The 16,503-nt window shown below is 43.3% G+C and overlaps 2 protein-coding genes across 7 annotated transcripts in view; both read left to right on the top strand.

Annotated features, from left to right (window-relative positions):
- Positions 1 to 10,614, top strand: part of KIF4A (kinesin family member 4A) — a 131,385-nt gene extending 120,771 nt beyond the window's left edge. Inside the window, exons 26-31 of one of the 2 annotated variants that reach the window (XM_007530760.3) lie at positions 1,211 to 1,288; positions 1,656 to 1,754; positions 2,256 to 2,432; positions 5,610 to 5,726; positions 9,390 to 9,512; positions 10,004 to 10,614. In XM_007530760.3, the coding sequence (XP_007530822.1) occupies positions 1,211 to 1,288; positions 1,656 to 1,754; positions 2,256 to 2,432; positions 5,610 to 5,726; positions 9,390 to 9,512; positions 10,004 to 10,207 (798 nt within the window). In that variant the 3' untranslated portion in view covers positions 10,208 to 10,614. The remainder of the gene's footprint in view (positions 1 to 1,210; positions 1,289 to 1,655; positions 1,755 to 2,255; positions 2,433 to 5,609; positions 5,727 to 9,389; positions 9,513 to 10,003) is intronic. The other variant, XM_060182836.1, reaches the window with a different exon arrangement.
- Positions 10,615 to 13,149: 2,535 nt separating this feature from the next.
- GDPD2 (glycerophosphodiester phosphodiesterase domain containing 2) overlaps positions 13,150 to 16,503 on the top strand; it is a 33,606-nt gene continuing 30,252 nt past the window's right edge. For 2 of the 5 annotated variants that reach the window (XM_060182837.1, XM_007530761.3), the window contains exons 1-6: positions 13,150 to 13,392; positions 14,998 to 15,111; positions 15,304 to 15,407; positions 15,697 to 15,790; positions 15,943 to 16,002; positions 16,258 to 16,356. In XM_060182837.1, the coding sequence (XP_060038820.1) occupies positions 15,007 to 15,111; positions 15,304 to 15,407; positions 15,697 to 15,790; positions 15,943 to 16,002; positions 16,258 to 16,356 (462 nt within the window). In that variant the 5' untranslated portion in view covers positions 13,150 to 13,392; positions 14,998 to 15,006. The remainder of the gene's footprint in view (positions 13,393 to 14,997; positions 15,112 to 15,303; positions 15,408 to 15,696; positions 15,791 to 15,942; positions 16,003 to 16,257; positions 16,357 to 16,503) is intronic. The other 3 variants (XM_060182839.1, XM_060182840.1, XM_060182838.1) reach the window with 2 other exon arrangements.

The following is a 16,503-nucleotide window of genomic DNA, read 5'->3' as shown; positions in this document are numbered from 1 at the left end:
AGGGTGAAGGACATTCAGAAGTAGTAGGTGTGACTTAGGAAGAGAAGGCAAACCAAAGAAAAATTGGCAAATACATATAAATATAGATAGTTATAGAAATAATAGTCAACCCATATCTGTGATCTGGAGAGAACTAGTAGTTTCCAGTGGAGGGAATGGAGACACAGAACTCTGGTGGTAAAATCACTAATAGAAAAAAATTGAGGGGCCAGGCAGTAGCGCATCAGGTTAAGTGCACGTGGTGCGAAGCGCAGGGACCAGTGTAAGGATCTGGGTTCGAGCCCCCAGCTCCCCACCTGTAGGGGGGTCACTTCACAAGCAGGTCTACAAGTGTCTATCTTCCTCTCCCCCTCTGTCTTCCCCTCCTTTCTCGATTTCTCTCTGTCCTATCCAACAACAACAAGGGCAACAAAATGGGGGGGAAATGGCCTCCAGGAGCAGTAGATTCATAGTGCAGGTACCGAGCTCCAGCGATAACCATGGAGGGAAGAAAAAAAAGAGAGGGTGCTCTGAGAACTTTCTAAAATGAAATCATTCAGTAGAAACCTTGGGATATTTGACTGTTTTTCTGAACTTGGTCTTCTGATATGAAACCTAACATTATTTGGAAAGTGCCTGAAATCTAGATTTCTTCTAAAGGTATGGAATACTATATATACTCTTTGGTAACATCGGAGTACTACCTTATCCAACATAAATGTTATTCCTGGACCACCAGTCTCTAGGATTTTCTCAGTGCCTCCAAAGACAATACCAAGCTAGTTAAGGTTATATGTCTGAATGTGTCTTTCATGCAAATAAGTTTAATCAGGCATATTAGAGTAGCTAATAGATTGTCTAATCTTTATTGAAAAGGTTGAATAGAAGCATCTGTAGACTTCAAAGAAACAGCCAATCTCTATGTTGGTTAATCAGCCCCTTGATGTGAATAAGGAATATGAAGACAAAAAATAGAGAGGAATGAATAAGGCATGGAGGATAGAACCCATGATTGCTGCAATTGTGTATAGGGCTACTTGGGGGTGTTGTAATGGCTATTCTGGACACCAAAAAACTGGTAGGACTCAAGCATTTTTCTGGGTGCCAATGCCTGCTTTGCAAACACCATCTGGCAACAACTTGGCAGCACTGTTTTCATCTGTATGAGTTGTTTGGTAACCCACATGTAGTGCCCAAAATAACCCCACCTATCATTGCTCTCTGGAAATAGGATGAAGAACTTGAGAAGATGCGAGAAGTGTGTGAGCAAAATCAGCAGCTTCTCCAAGAGAATGAAATCATCAAACAGGTTATACAGATTTCCACCCACTTAATCCCTAGGAGACCCTTTTGCTACTAGGGTCCATTCTTGGGGACACCCTGAAAATGATGATTTGGCTATATATCTTAAGAGGTCTATATTGTGTTATTATGTGATATAATCATGCACATTTAAAAATGGTATAAACACATTTTAACTTGCTGTCTTATGAAACTGATACTGATCTTGTAAAGTGGGATTCCTTCAAACTCTTGCCCACTTCACTTTACTATAGCTATAAATTATGAAAGGTTTAAAATTGAGGTAAAGTGGATCTGAATTCATTATTTTAGCCATGAACTCTACCACAGCTTCCCCACATTATATATACTTATCTCATATTTTTTTTAAATAGAAATTGACCCTCCTTCAAGTAGCCAGCAGACAGAAGCCTCATCTTCCTAAGGATCTCCTTCAGTCTCCAGACTCTTCATTTGAATATGTCCCACCAAAGGTATACTACTCAGTACTGTGATATTTACATAGCTGGAGCTTGGGATGAGTTTGCTACAGCCACTTTTTAGTAGATGCTGACAGCTAAAATTCCAATGTCTCATTTTGCCTTTGAATCTTAGATATAAATCTGCATTATAATTTTGAAAAATTAGCATTCTTCCCTTCCCAGAAAGCTGACTTTTGATCATGTACACGGTACATGTAAAACAACTGAGAAGGAGGAGGAAGAACAGTGTTCAGCTGTCCATCTAAAGATACTTATCATATTATGATTTCCTCCTTCCTCCCTTAGACAGCTTGGCCTCTGTCTATTTTCTATCCCTTCAAAGGCTCCGTGAGGTCAAAGGTTAAAGTAGAATTTTCAAGTGGGAAATATTTGTGGGGGCCTGAAGTCTCTGCTCTGAAAATATAGTGGCAGCAGTTACTGGAAAGTTATATTCCATGTGTATTTTAAATTTGACCAAATATCTACTCCAAACCTTTTTTTTTTTTTTTTAAGCCCAAACCATCCCGTCTTCTTAAAGAAAAGTTCCTAGAGCAAAGCATGGACATTGAAGAACTAAAACATTCAGAGCATTCAGTGGATGAACCTGAGGATGACGATGTTGATGATGGGGATGATGAAGAGTGGAAGCCAACAAAGCTAGTTAAGGTGTCAAAGAAGAACATTCAAGGGGTAGGAGCAGTTCTTTCCTCTGTCGTGTAGTCTAGTCAATAGTTCTTCAATGCCAGTGAGACTGCTAGTTCCATACCCTGCACCTGAAGCCCTAGATCCCAGATCTACTGGGTGATACTTGTTAAGTATCTGTTTGGAACCTGAGGCTTTCTTTAGGTTTTCAAGTTCTTACCAGTCATGCAGGCACATAGCCCCAGCAATAACCCTGCTGCCAAATAATAATATCAAGAAGAAATCCCTATTGCAGGGAGTCAGGTGGTAGCGCAGAAGGTTAAGCGCACATAGCACAATGCAAGGACCGATGTAAGGAACCCTGTTCGAGCCCCCAGCTCCCCACCTGCAGGGAAGTCGCATCACAGGTGGTGAAGCAGGTCTGCAGGTGTCTATCTCTCCCCCTTCTCTGTCTTCCCCTCCTCTCTCTGTTTCTCTCTGTCCTATCCAACAGTGACATAAATAACAACAATAAGTACAACAATAAAACAAGGGCAACAAAAGGGAATAAATTAACAAATTAATATTTTAAAAAAGAAATCTCTATTACAATGGTTCTCAGCTATGGTACTGGGACATACTGATGGGTTGCTACCAGTTAAGATACACTATATATATGGTATATGGTATATGGTGTATATATATATGGAGAGAAATACATAGATATATAGATATGCATATGTCTGTGATAATGCCTTGCTCCCTCTTAGATTTGGATCTGTATTCTCTTTGAAGAGAGGAATAATAGCAAAAAATGTAAAATAATTTTAGATGATAAAATGAGAGAACAGAAAATAGTAAAAAGTCATAGAAGTGCCTGGGAGGTGGTATAGTGAATATAGTGTTGAACTCAGCCATGAGATCCTGAGTCTAATCCCTAGTACCCCATGTGCTAGATAGAATGATGCTCTGGTTCTCATTACCTCTCATAAATGAATAATAAATCTTTTAAAAAAGAAAGGAAATAGGGGGGCTGGACCATGACACACCCTGTTAAGTTCACATATTACCAAGCACAAAGATCCAGGTTAGAGCCCCCACTTCCCACCTGCAGGGAGGATACTTCATGAGCAGAAAAGTCTTCAGGTGTCTATCTTTCTCTCACTCTCTCTGTCTCCCTGTCCTCTCTTAATGTCTCTTATCTAATAAAAATTAGAATTTAAAAATGGCTGCTGGAGAACAGTGGATTCGTAGGGCCAGGACCAAGCCTCAGCTATAACCCTGGTGGAAAAAAAGAAGAAGAAAAAAGGGAGGTAAAAAGAAAAGTTACAAAAATGATGTATAAGGGAAAAAGTACAAGAGTACTTAGATGAGGCCTCTGAGACTGGTAGATATTTAAGTTTAGATCTGAACAAAATGAAGAAGAAAGTCAATAAAAGAAGCAAAAGGAAAATAATGTAGGGAAAGGGGAATTGCAAATGCAGAGATTTCAGAGCAGGAATTAGCTATCAAAGAGGAGCTAAACTGGCTAGAATATAATGAGTAGAAGAGTATAATACAAAGTCCATTTAGAATTTAATCAGGAGCACATTGTTGATCATGGTAATAGTTTGATTGTAAAGAATGGTATTCTCTATCTAATTTTTAAAGAAAAAATCACCTGGGAGCCCTTTCAGCTTTGGGATTGTGTATACAAGTGCCAGCTCTGTATTTTTGAAAGATTGAATTAATAGAACTGAAGGGGATTAGATCAGAAATGTTATAGAAAGGCTTCATTCATCATGTCAGTCTTTGGATGGTCATTGTTGTCTCTTCTAAATTTAATCCATCATTCTGTAAGCTCTGTTACTTAAGTTTTTCCCAACCAAACTCCTACTTTCTGTCATTTTTTTTGCCTCCAGGGTTATCACTGGGATTTGGTGCCTGCACTACAAATCCACTTCTCCTGAAGACCATTTTTCCCATTTTGTTGCCCTTGTTGTTACACTTGTTGTAGTTGTTATTGTTGTCATAGCTGTTGTCATTGGATAGAACAGAGAGAAATCGAGAAGAGAGGAGAGAAAGATAGACAGACACCTGCAGACCTACTTCACCGACTGTGAAGTGACCCCCTGCAGGTGGGGAGCTGGGAGCTTGAACCCGGATCCTTACGCCGGCCCTTGCTCTTTGTGCCATGTGTGCTTAACCCACTGCGCTACCTCCCAGCTCCCCTGTCATTTTTTCCCCCTGTCATTTCTTTTATAATATCACTTCCTATAAATATCTTCAGCTGCCTCTTTTTAATGTATTTTTTGTAAACATAGGCATAATGAACTCCTAAGTTTGCACGCAAGGAAGTATGTTTATTGATAAATGGGTTTAATCTATGGAAAATACTTATATAAGTACCCGAGACATAAAAGGCAATTGTTAACTACTTTTGCATTCTTATTGGCAAGTGTGGAACATGGTACTGTGTGGAGGAAACATATATTATGATATATTCAGAGTGAAGATGAATAGCACTGGAGTTACACTTGACTCTACATCTCATATATCACTAATACAGAATTTAAGACATAACACAATTCCCTATATTTTATTGAAAAGTTATAGCAAAAGACATGCATGAGGGAAATAATACATTATTCAAGAGACTTTTTCTTGGAATAAAGGGAGTTGGATGTGGTCTGGGAGGTGGCACAGTGGAAAAAGCACTGGATTCTCAACCATAAGGTCCTGAGTTCAGTCCCCAGCAGCACATGTACCAGAATGATGTCCAGTTCTTTCTCTCCTATCTTTCTCATAAATAAATAAATTCCTTTTAAAAAAAAAGTAAGTTGGCTGGAAGTACAGCTGGGTAGATTAAAAGATAACAAGTAGCTAATATCACTACTTGTTACCTAATTCTGCCATCTAACTCACATATTAATAGCTGTGAACTATGTGGATGATAGAGGCTTATAGTTCTTTTTTTTTTCCACAAAATTATCAAGAGAATCTGTGTTAGTTGCTTTACATTATTATGGTGTACCTCTGGTATAACACCTAAAAAAAGAAAATGGGTTTGTATGTTCTTAGTAAACCTGTGGTAGTTCTTGGTGATCATTGTTTCTGTAAAGAGAAGACTGAATAGATAGAAACGAATAAGTTGCTGCTAGTTTGCAAGAGTCTCTTTTTAAGAGACTCTTGCAAAATGGAAAGAAGGCACTTTAAAACAGTCGTGTAATCCTTTCCATAATGTACCTACAAATATATTTTTTCCAGTGTTCCTGCAAGGGCTGGTGTAGAAACAAGCAGTGTGGGTGCAGAAGACAAAAGTCAGACTGTGGCATCGACTGCAGTTGTGATTCCACAAAATGTAGAAACCGTCAGCAAGGCAAGGTAAAAACAGTACTGTTGACCCTCCCCACCCCTTCATGCCTCTCACTAGTTTCCACCCTTAAAAAAATATTTTCTTTTGTCTTTGGGGTGACCTTTTTCTCTTCCATAGGTCATTTGGACAGTTATAGCATCATTTGCAGGTCGTACAAAATTGCCAACTTAAAATCAGTACTTAATGTTGCTATGAAAAACACTCCTAATTCTATTGAATTTTAAGTCTCACCTGTGGTTGCCTTGGCAGGAACAGACAAAATGATTTCAGCTTGCATGCCAGCTGTCCCTCACCCCTGTTTTAGAAGTACAGTTTTACATTTCTTCAAATTATTTTATACACCACATCCACCACCAAAGTTCCAGTATCTCTCCACAAAGTACACTGGACCCCCCACTCTTGCAATCAACCCACTTTATGCTCACGTGTGTACACACACACACACACAAACACACACAGTGTTCCCTTTGGTAACTTCAGCTCTGTAGTTGAGTCTAAAGGTTTGTATAATTTGACTTTCTTTGTTCTCTTGCATGCTTTCTTCACATAACTCCTGTGAGTGAAATTGCTCAGTATTTCCCTTTTATATAAGTCCTTTTAGCATTTATTATGGGACTAGTTTAGTGGTAGTGAGTTTTTTACTGTTTATTTAAAAAGTTTTTTGTCATTCCTTCAGATCTGACTGATAACCCAAATTCAAATGAGCAGTCTTTAAATGGAGATTTTTTTCATTCAAAGTTTTGATCACACCAGTCCTTTCTCACCTTTAGGCTTGCCCATTGAGAAATCAGCTGATAGTCTTATGGGAGTTTCATTATAAGTGATTCATTACTATTTCTCTCAGTGCTCTTAAGATCCTTTCTTTATATTTGCACTTTGCCATTTTCAGTATACTGTGTTTTATTGTTCATCAGTTTAGGTTCACAGTAGTATTTCAGTACTCATTGTTAGTTGGTTCCAAAAAGCAAGAAAAGTGGTACCAGACTAGCTTTTTCCATAAAGTGTAATGAAAACTGAAATCCATTTTTGAACCCCAGAAATTTCATATTTTACTGGGCAATTTATGGGGTTGAGTTTTTTTTAATACAAAACTTTAAAACTAGAAAGACACAAACAAAAAAGTGATAGATAAAAGTGAAATTTAATTTCATTTTACCTGTACTGAGAGCAGCTGATGACCTAATGGGATGGTGGCAAAGTAAAAGAAGAGAATACACTTCCAATAAACCATCAGGTACTTTTAACAGTGCAGTAGGAGCTTCCTCTCTTCCCTCCTCATGTGAAGAGACTTCGTTAGCCACTGTATATTGTTGTGGCCTTTGAAGTTCTTGCAGCTTCTCAGTGCTGAGCTCTTCTTTGTGGTCTTCCTCTCATTCTTCTATCATCACTGACTTCCAATACAGGGACTTGCACAGAGACATAATATCCTGTACTATTGGGCTAAGTTCTGCCTCAGAATCTTCAGAGCCCCTTGGAATCAAAGCTTCTGGCCAAAGTTTACTTCAGGCAGAGTTCATGGTCTTATAAGAGATTATACACCAGATCTTATCTGCTATGGCAGCACAGTGGAAAACATTGAAAAATAGTCCTTCCGGAGCTTTCTTAGTGTCAACTCAAAGCACCTCTGTTAAGAGAGCTTAGTATACAGATTTTAAAAGTTTGAGTTGACCCACTCACTGGTCCATAGGCTAGAACAGAGGAGTTGTATTAGGGGGCAAGAAATTCACAGTTATAAAATTGAAATCCTCCAGCAAGTCATCCTTCACACCTAGAGGGTAAGCAGAAGCCCTATCCATGCCATTATTAAGGGAGCCCTTTGGCAGTTATTTTTTATACACATTTTTTAAATTTTTTATACTTTTATAAAAGTCAAACACTTTTTTCATCCACATTACACTTTTTTACCACAATTTCTCTCTTGAAAACTCAGATGTTTTCATGTGATAGACTAATAGAGCCTTAGTTTTCAATTCCCATAACTAACCACCAACTTTAGCATATATTTGCTAACCCTAGAATGCATTTCTTGAACATCTATACCTGAACAGTTTAAAAAGACTAGTATCCAGGGAAGCGGCTAAGTATTAGAGTGAAGGGTTTCCATGCTTAAAGATCCAAGTTCAGTGCCCCACACCAAATAAGCCAGAACAATGTTCTAACTATTGTCTCCTCCTCACTCATAAAATAAATAATTTTTTAAGCAGACACAAGGACTTCTAAGGTGAGTAGGCCTAAAAGGACCCAAGTAGAAAGTTAAAGGTCAGTCTAAGAATGGTAAAAGTGTCAGGAGCCTGAAGGAGTCTACCTCCATACAGATTTTTTTTTTTGCCCCCAGGGTTACCACTGGGTCTCGGTGTCGGCACTATAAAGACACTGGCAGCCATTTTTGCCATTTTTATTGGCTAGGACAGAAAGAAATTGAGAGGGGAGGGGAGGGGAGAAAGGGAGAGAGAAAGAGATACCTGCAGACATGCTTTGCTACTTGTGAAGCATCCACACCCCCTTCAGGTGGGGAGCCAAAGGGCTCGAACCCAGATCCTTGCATGGGTCCTTGCACTTCACCCAATGTGCACTTAACTGGGTGTGCCACCGCCCAGCCCCTCCTCCCATACAGATTTCTTAATGTGGATTCTGGAGTCCTATGGTGGCTTCATGGATGTACTTCCAGGCAGACAACTGATGCCTGCCTTCACCTTGACCTCACTTAAATGAAAGAAACTTGCTCTTGTTTCCATATCAGACTTACTCTGAGAATTTCAGTTATATAAACTATGGATCTAGTCCTATTCTTCCATTTACATTTTACAGAGAAAGAAACTGAGTACTAGAGATAAGCTTCAGTGATTTACCTATTATTACACAGCTGATCATGATAGCTAAAATTAGATCTTGGGTTTCATGACTCTCATCCAGTTCTGTTTCCATGACAATGGGCTATAATCCACTCTCTGCAATAGAGTAGTCTTGTTGCCAAAGTAACATCTCTCTCCTGGCCTCAGTTTCTTTCTCTGAAAAGAATATTAATACAAACAACACGCTTTAAAACTGGTAATAGAGATATTGCAGATTATGTAAGAAGGAAAAGTAATCAAAGAAATTACCAAACTTGGGAGTTGGGCGGTAGCGCAGTGGGTTAAGCACATGTGGCGCAAAGCTCAAGGACTGTTGGCTTAAGGATGCTGGTTTGAGCCCCTGGCTCCCCACCTGCAGGGGAGTCACTTCACAGGCAGTGAAGCAGGTCTGCAGGTGTCTATCTTTCTCTCCCCCTCTCTGTCTTCCCCTCCTCTCTCCATTTCTCTCTGTCCTATCTAACAATGATGACATCAATAACAATAACAATAATAACTACAACAACAATAAAAAAAAACCAACAAGGGTAACAAACGGGGAAATAAATAAATTTAAAAAATTTAATTAAAAAGAAATTACCAAACTTATCTTTGTTTCAAGCCTTGCCTCATAATGTGTCCTGTGCTGTTCTCCCACTCACTCCTTTGCCTTCAGAGGCTGCCTTCAAGTACTGTGACCTCTAGGAACATCTCCCTTAAATTGACTTAGAATGACTGATAAGACATTCTAAGAGCTGGAACCTCACTAGTTGAAGGGAAACAGACTGATTTTTTTATCCCTGGTAGCTGGATTTCTAATATGCCTTTCTGTTTGATTTTTAGGATAGCATGGTCACTGTTGAAAGCACACAGGATGCTGAGGGCTCCTTCAAACTGGAAGATCCCACAGAGGTGACGCCAGGATTAAGCTTCTTCAACCCTGTTTGTGCCACTCCCAATAGCAAAGTAGGTGGGATAGAAGGCAGGTGTTTCCAACCATATCAGTGTCCCTCTCTTTGTTGACTGTGGAATAAGGAGAGTTGGTAAAGATACAGTTCACTTACTTGGGTCTGAGAATTGAGTAGAAGCAAAACAATCTCAAGAGACCTTGAGGGGACAGGGAGATAGCATAATAATTATGCAAACAGACTTTCATGCCTGAGGCTCAAAGGTCCCAGGTTCAATCCCTGTAGAGCTAAAGAATGCTCTGGGAAAAAGAAAGGAATGCTTGTTTGTAGGTGGGAGTACATAGCATAATGGTTATGCAAAGAGACTCTCATGCCTGAGGCTCCAAAGTCCCAGGTTCAGTCCCGTGCACCACCATAAGCCAGAACTGAATAGTGTGCTGGTTAAAAAAAAAAAAAAAACTCCTAGGAGTATGCTAAGTATTTGTATTGTCTGGGCTGAACATCTGTCCCTACCCAAGATCTAGTCATACCTGTCTCTGTCTTTCCTAGATCTTGAAAGAGATGTGTGATGTGGAACAGGTGCTATTAAAGAAGACAGATCCAGCTTCCTCCTCCCTTAGCCTCTCAGAGTTGAAGCATGCAGCAACAGAATCTCAAGAAAATAAAGCTCCAGGGAAGAAAAAGAAACGGACTTTAGCCAGCAATGCCAGCTTTTTCTCTGGCTGCTCCCCTGTTGAAGAAGAAGCCCATTGAGGCTAGACTTGTCATTTCTGCCACAGTCTGGCTTGAGACAGTCCTCCAAGTTATAGCCAGAAGAGTTTTGTTTTTTATGATTCATCTGGATTTCAGTTTTCTTCTTTTTGAGAAAAAGAACAGTATATTATAGAAAGAGAAGAAACCTTCATTGGATGTTGACACTCTGTCTCCTTCCCCCAACCCTAGACTACTACTCTCTTGTCTTCAGAAAGGTGCTAAGCTACCTGCTGAAGAAAGGACAAACTCAGCTTTCTGTTAACTCAACAGGAACCAGTCCCTAGTAATATTTTCTGTCCTGATTTTCTCTGGATTGTGTCTTAACTATTCCTTCAGTTTCCTTCTGTGTTGCTAAGGTAAATGAAATCTTTCAAAATGTTAATGTTAAATAAATAAATCTTAGTACATCTATTGTTTGAAAATATCCTGTGCCAGAGGGAGAAATACCATTTCGACCTGTGTTACTCAACCCCAATGAATGCTATGAAGGGGTCATTGTAGGTACCTGTGGTGATACTCTTCACCAGAGGGGAGTGTGGAAGATTGTGTTGTACTTTCATGTTGCTCTGCCACCTTAGGAAATTAGAATGCTCCTAGCAAAGCAAGTGGTCAGGCCTCCACTATAGAACCTGCATGCATTCAATATCTGAGAAGGAAGAAGCATATTTACTAAGCATAACCATGTGCTTGCCACAATTTTGCCTTTTTTTTTACCAGAGCATTGCTCGGCTCTGGCTTATGGTGGTGCAGAGGACTGAACCTGGGACTTTGGAGCCTCAGGCATGAGAGTCTCTTTGCATAACCATTATGCTATCTATCCCTGCCCAAAATAGAAAGTTCTTTTAAAAATATTTATTTATTTATTCCCTTTTGTTGCCCTTGTTGTTTTATTGTTGTAGTTATTATTGATGTTGTTGTTGGATAGGACAGAGATAAATGGAGAGAAGAGGAGAGAAAGACACCTGCAGACCTGCTTCACCGCCTGTGAAGCGACTCCCCTGCAGGTGGGGAGCTGGGGACTTGAACCGGGATCCTTACGCCAAGCCCTGCGCTTTGTGCCACGTGCACTTAACCTGCCGCACTACCGCCCAACTCCCAGAAAGTTCTTTTTTTTAATGAATTAACTTACTTATTGTCAGATAAAGACTGAGAGAAGTTGAGAGGAGAGGGAGGGATAGAGACTGAGAGACACCTGCAGCTCTGCTCCACCACTCGTGAAGTTTTCCCCCTGCAGGTGGGGAACAGGGGCTTGAACCTAGGTCCTTGTGCACTGTAATGTGTGCATTTAACCACCTGGCTCCCCAGTTTTTCTGCTTACAAAAACTCTCTAGGTAGATAGCTGTCTTACATTGTAGATGCAAAAAATAGTTAGTAGTTACGTAAGTAACTAGTTTCTACTAGTTTTTGCAAAGAAGTTACGTAAATAACTAAAGTCACTTAGTACAAGAGCTCTGTGTGACTTCTAGAATGGCAGATGTGGCCATTTCTAGTGTCCTGAGGCCTATTTTTTGGGCTGAGCGTGGGTGTGGGACCATACTGCTGCTGGGTCCCAGGACTACACAAGACAAACTGCCTGCTTTCTTCTCTGAAAGGAAAGGGGGTGGCTTCTGCCTTACTATTCATCAGAGCAAAAAAGGAAGGGGGCTGTCCTGGAATACCCTACTCAGGCTGCCTAACTGGCCATGCAGCCATGTTGAGTTTATAAAGCTGAGCTTCATGTCCATCCATTATGAATCTCACCCCCCACACACAAACACCAAAAAAAAAAAAAAAGTCCCGAAAGACCCTTGAGAACCTTACACATAAAATCTGAGACTTCTAGAATCCACCAAAGAACCCAAGCAAAGGAATCCGGACAACTTGCCTAGAATGAAGCCTGTGAGAGGGCTGGGTGACCTAGCAGCCCTCTCTGGCATCCTGCCAGCAAACAGCCCTGCTTCTCTTTGCATTTTAATTCGAGGGAGCAATGGAGCCTCTTTTATTGCCAACTATAGCCCCTGAATACAATAGAAAGGCAGAGAGGGAGTACATGAGAGTCTTCTTCCTTCCAAATCCATGTGAGTGGGGGAAGGGACAGGCTGAGATTTTCCCCAGAGAAAGCGTCCTTTCCCACCAACACTGCTTCCAGCCATATAAAAGGCTAGAAGGTAGAGAGAGGGGGTCAGTTAAGCTAGCCTCTAACCCCCATCTCACCCAGAGTCCCACACTTTATAAGTGCTAAACTGACTCAGCAATATACTAGCCAACCTTTTCCCACTGATGGTGTAGAACAGCATCTTTTGCATGTCTTTGTATTCCACAAATGATTTTTGTAGAGAGGCTTTAGATGCCTTGGGGACACAGGAATGACACAATTCCTCAGCATCTTCTAAATGAGCAGTTCCTGTCTGGGTTGACAGGGGAAAGGACAGCTTTGCTAGTGTCACCCAGAATCCATAAAACTCACGGGGACCCCTGATCTAGTCAAGGTTAGGAGGCTGCAACCCTGTATTTTCTAGATGTGCCTCACAAAACTAGAAGTAGGATCCTAAGAGGAGGGACACATCAAGGCTTGAATCCCAAGAGATGGAAACTAGATGCCAGATTTACAAACACACACACACACACCCTTATTCCCTTCAGTTTGGTAGGGGGGGAGCTGACTGGGCCCCTTCTCACTGCCAAGTTGCAAAATTGTATGGCAACCTCCCCCAGCTTCACACACACTTCCCTTTCTGGGGGGCTGATGGAGCCTCTTTCACAGCCAAGTTGCAGAGTTCTGCAGTTACCTCCCCCATCTGTCTGCCCACCCACCCATGCCCTCAGCCCTCTCCTCCCTGAGCCAAGACAAAGCCCCTGCAGTGACTGAGTGGGAAACGAGGAGGGACTGAGGGGATGGGAAAGGCTGCACAAAAGAATTCCTTGCCCTAAGCCCCTGACCAGCAGCATGTAAAAAGAAGATTGGCTCCCATCCCCCTCGATCCCTCCCTTCTTCCCACCCTGGGCACCATCCATACAGCAGCTGCAGGCCCTCAGAGAGGACCTGCACAGTCTCCCTCCTGTAGGTGGCAACAGTGCCACCTGTTTGACCCGTGGGGCTGAACCAAGAATTGGAAGAAGGAGGAGGCAGACAACTCAAGCAGAGCTGAGAAGCTGTGCGGTGCAGAGCAGAGAGCAGAGCAGAGACGAGCTGCCGCTGAGAAAAGGTGTGAAGGCTGGGGTTTACAGAATGGGTGGAAATGGGCTGGGACTAGGGCTTGAGCAGACCCCTGTTCACCTACCCTGATTGGAGTTTTCAAGCTGTTCAGCTCTGGAGCTCATCCTATAAGACAGCTGCTGGAGTGGGTAGGGCTCTGTCAGGTAGTGTCTGGGTTCTGAGGTAGGAGCTGAGGAAAAGCAGGAGTTAACAAATGGTGCTCAAGGCTGGCTCCAACAACCCAGTCTGGGGACTGGAAGAGGCAGGGAGGGGTCAACTTCACTTTGGAGTTTCAGGGAAGGGAGAGAGATTTTCTTCCTGCAGTTCCACTTCCCCACCCCTTTTCTCAAGCAAGCTCGTGAAGGAGGGTACTTTAAGGAGCAGCCACACACTCTAACTCAGGAATCTAGCCACTCTGTACCTCCCTGACACCCACAATTTCAGGGGAACTCCCAAGACAACAGGTGGTATCCCTTAGACCACATATACTTTGGGTATGTCTCTGTTACTCTTACCTACTCCAAGTCATCAACAAGCCCATCTGTACTGACAGCTACTAATGCAGACACACACACACACACACACACACACACACACACACACAATCACAAATTGCACACCCCCAGCCATGTAGAATCACAGCCACACACTCAGCCTAGTGTGATGATCAGTAAGCCAGCTCATTCTCAGCTTGACCCCCAAAGCACAAGGTATAGGGAGCCCCTGCACCAAGACAGCCACACCCTCCAACACACCTTTGACCTGCATTTGTTGTACTTTCGCCAAAGTGAACTCAGAGGGTGGGGACGCTAACAGGAAAGGTGGGGACTGGATTCTTGACTGGGGAAGTGTGAGGCGGGGTGGGGGGTGAACGACTGGGCAGAATGAATGAGCAAGACAAGACTGGGGAGAGAGAAACTGCTTGGATTATCCAGGTGTCTGCTGGCAGGGAAAAGGGTTCCTTTTGAAGACTGGGGGTCACCCAGGTCATCCGGTCCCCTCGAGTTTTCCTCTGATTAGCAGTGTTCCCTGCCTCCTTGGAGGTGGAGACAGAAACTCCTGTTAGTCAGGGCTTTGTGATGTGTGCAATGTCTGTATCCATAGCAACTGGCCAAGTGGCTGGGCCTCCCTTAGCCCCAGGTCAGAACTGGAAGCTCAGCTTCATGTTACTCCTGGTTCTTGAGGTAGAAAGCTCAATACAGGACTGTCTCATGCTTGAACAGATCTGCCTCAACTTGCTGAACTGAGTTTGCCCCAACCGGGGCAGTTTCTCCTGAGTCCCCACCCCGGTCAATTACTTCATCCCCAGATCCTGTTGCCATTAAGTGAGGAGTTGGACATAGTGGGTGTCCCTTCCACCTACAAATAGGTCAAGCTTCCCCAATGCCCCACTGACTTTCCAGGTATCCAGAATAAAAGGCAAGAAAGCCCCCCTGGAGATTGTCCCCTTTGCTCATCTCATACAGCCTCACATTCAGGACCTACCCTGTGACCACCACTACTGAGCAAGGGCCCAAGACTCTGCTTCTCCCCTAGGCTCCTCTAAAACACTGGAAGGGAAAATGTAATCTGCCTCCTCTCAGGGGCCCTGATGGTCCAGTGTCCCTTCTCCCAGGTTCTCACCATGACCGAGTCCCCCGGCTGCTGCTCCATTTGGGCCCGCTGCCTCCACTGCCTGTATAGCTGCCACTGGAGAAAATGTCCTAAACAGGATATGAAAACCAGCAAGGTGGAGTAGGCACAGGAGGGGGTCAGGGCGGAGGGGATCAGGAGACCAAATGTTTTCCAAGGAGGCAGCTGGGATCAAGGGACTCTCTCCAGGATGAAAACTCTCCCTCAAGTGGGGGGAAAGAGTTGCCATTCACTGGGGAAAATCTGAACAGGAAGTATTGCTATGAACTTCTCTCCTTCCCCTTTGCAGTGTGACTGTGTCTGGTTTGGCCTGCTCTTCCTCACCTTCCTCCTCTCCCTGGGCTGGCTGTACATCGGGCTCATCCTTCTCAATGACCTGCACAACTTCAATGAGTGTGTCATCCACCCACCCACCCCCCATTTCCTTGACATATTTGTCAACCTCTTCCCTACCCAGATATCCCTTGGTGTTTAGTAATCCTCAGTCCAGCTTTCCTGTTACCTAGACTCCTTAGGAAGCCTCCCCTTACCATCCCCCTCAGTACTTGGATCCCCAGGCCCTGTATAGGGCTCCCCACTCACTGTCTTCTAGTCCTCCTCCTGAATTCACCAGCCCCAAATCCCATCAGGTTACTATTAAACCACTTTCCCTACTTGGACACCTCCCTCTCCCCTCCTACAGATTCCTGTTCCGCCACTGGGGACACTGGATGGACTGGTCCCTGGCATTCCTATTGGTCATCTCTCTACTGGTCACATATGCATCCCTGCTGTTGGTAGGTCATGGGTGGTCAGCCTAACCACTCTCTCATCCCTCTCTTACTGCTCATCTCTACCCTGGGCACTGAGAGAAGGGACAGTGTGTGGGTGGGGGGGGTGTCAGTGATCCTTCCTGTTGCCTCATACTCCCATCATCCTCTGCCCTCAGCTCCTGGCCTTGCTCCTGCTGCTATGTGGCCATCCTCTGCATCTTCATGGTGTCCACAAGGTAAAATGGAGATGGGAGTAAGTCAGAGAGGGGCCACTAGGCTCACTGGCTATTTATGCAAGATAACATTATGTGATTCCTAGGTGTGAGCTAAGGGCATGAAACCCAGTCAATGTCTGCTGAGTGAAAGAAGCAAAGCAGATACATCCAGGGGAGGGAATTTTTTCATGCCCATAGAGTGAGGAGACAGCCATGTCCCAGGCAGCCATGAGACTAGGTTTACACAGAGAGGCCCTCCTCATTCCCGGCCCCCAGGTGCTGCTGCTCCTTACTATACTTCTTGTGGCTGCTGGCCTGGTGGGATTGGATGTCCAATGGCAAGAGGAGTGGCAGAGCTTACGTGTGTCACTGCAGGTGAGTTTCACCCAATATCTGCGTGGGAGCCTTTGCCTGAAGCCAACTCTTCATCTTAACCCCCAATCCTCCAAGACTGAAAGTAGCCCTGAATACTGAGAGACACATGCTTGTGGGGGCAACAGGAAGAACAACCCTCTTTATCAG

The sequence above is a fragment of the Erinaceus europaeus genome, chromosome X (genome assembly GCF_950295315.1).
Source record: "Erinaceus europaeus chromosome X, mEriEur2.1, whole genome shotgun sequence".
Lineage (NCBI taxonomy): Eukaryota > Metazoa > Chordata > Mammalia > Eulipotyphla > Erinaceidae > Erinaceus > Erinaceus europaeus.
The sequence above is the reverse complement of the archived record's forward strand: the minus strand, read 5'-3'. Positions and strand labels throughout refer to the sequence as shown.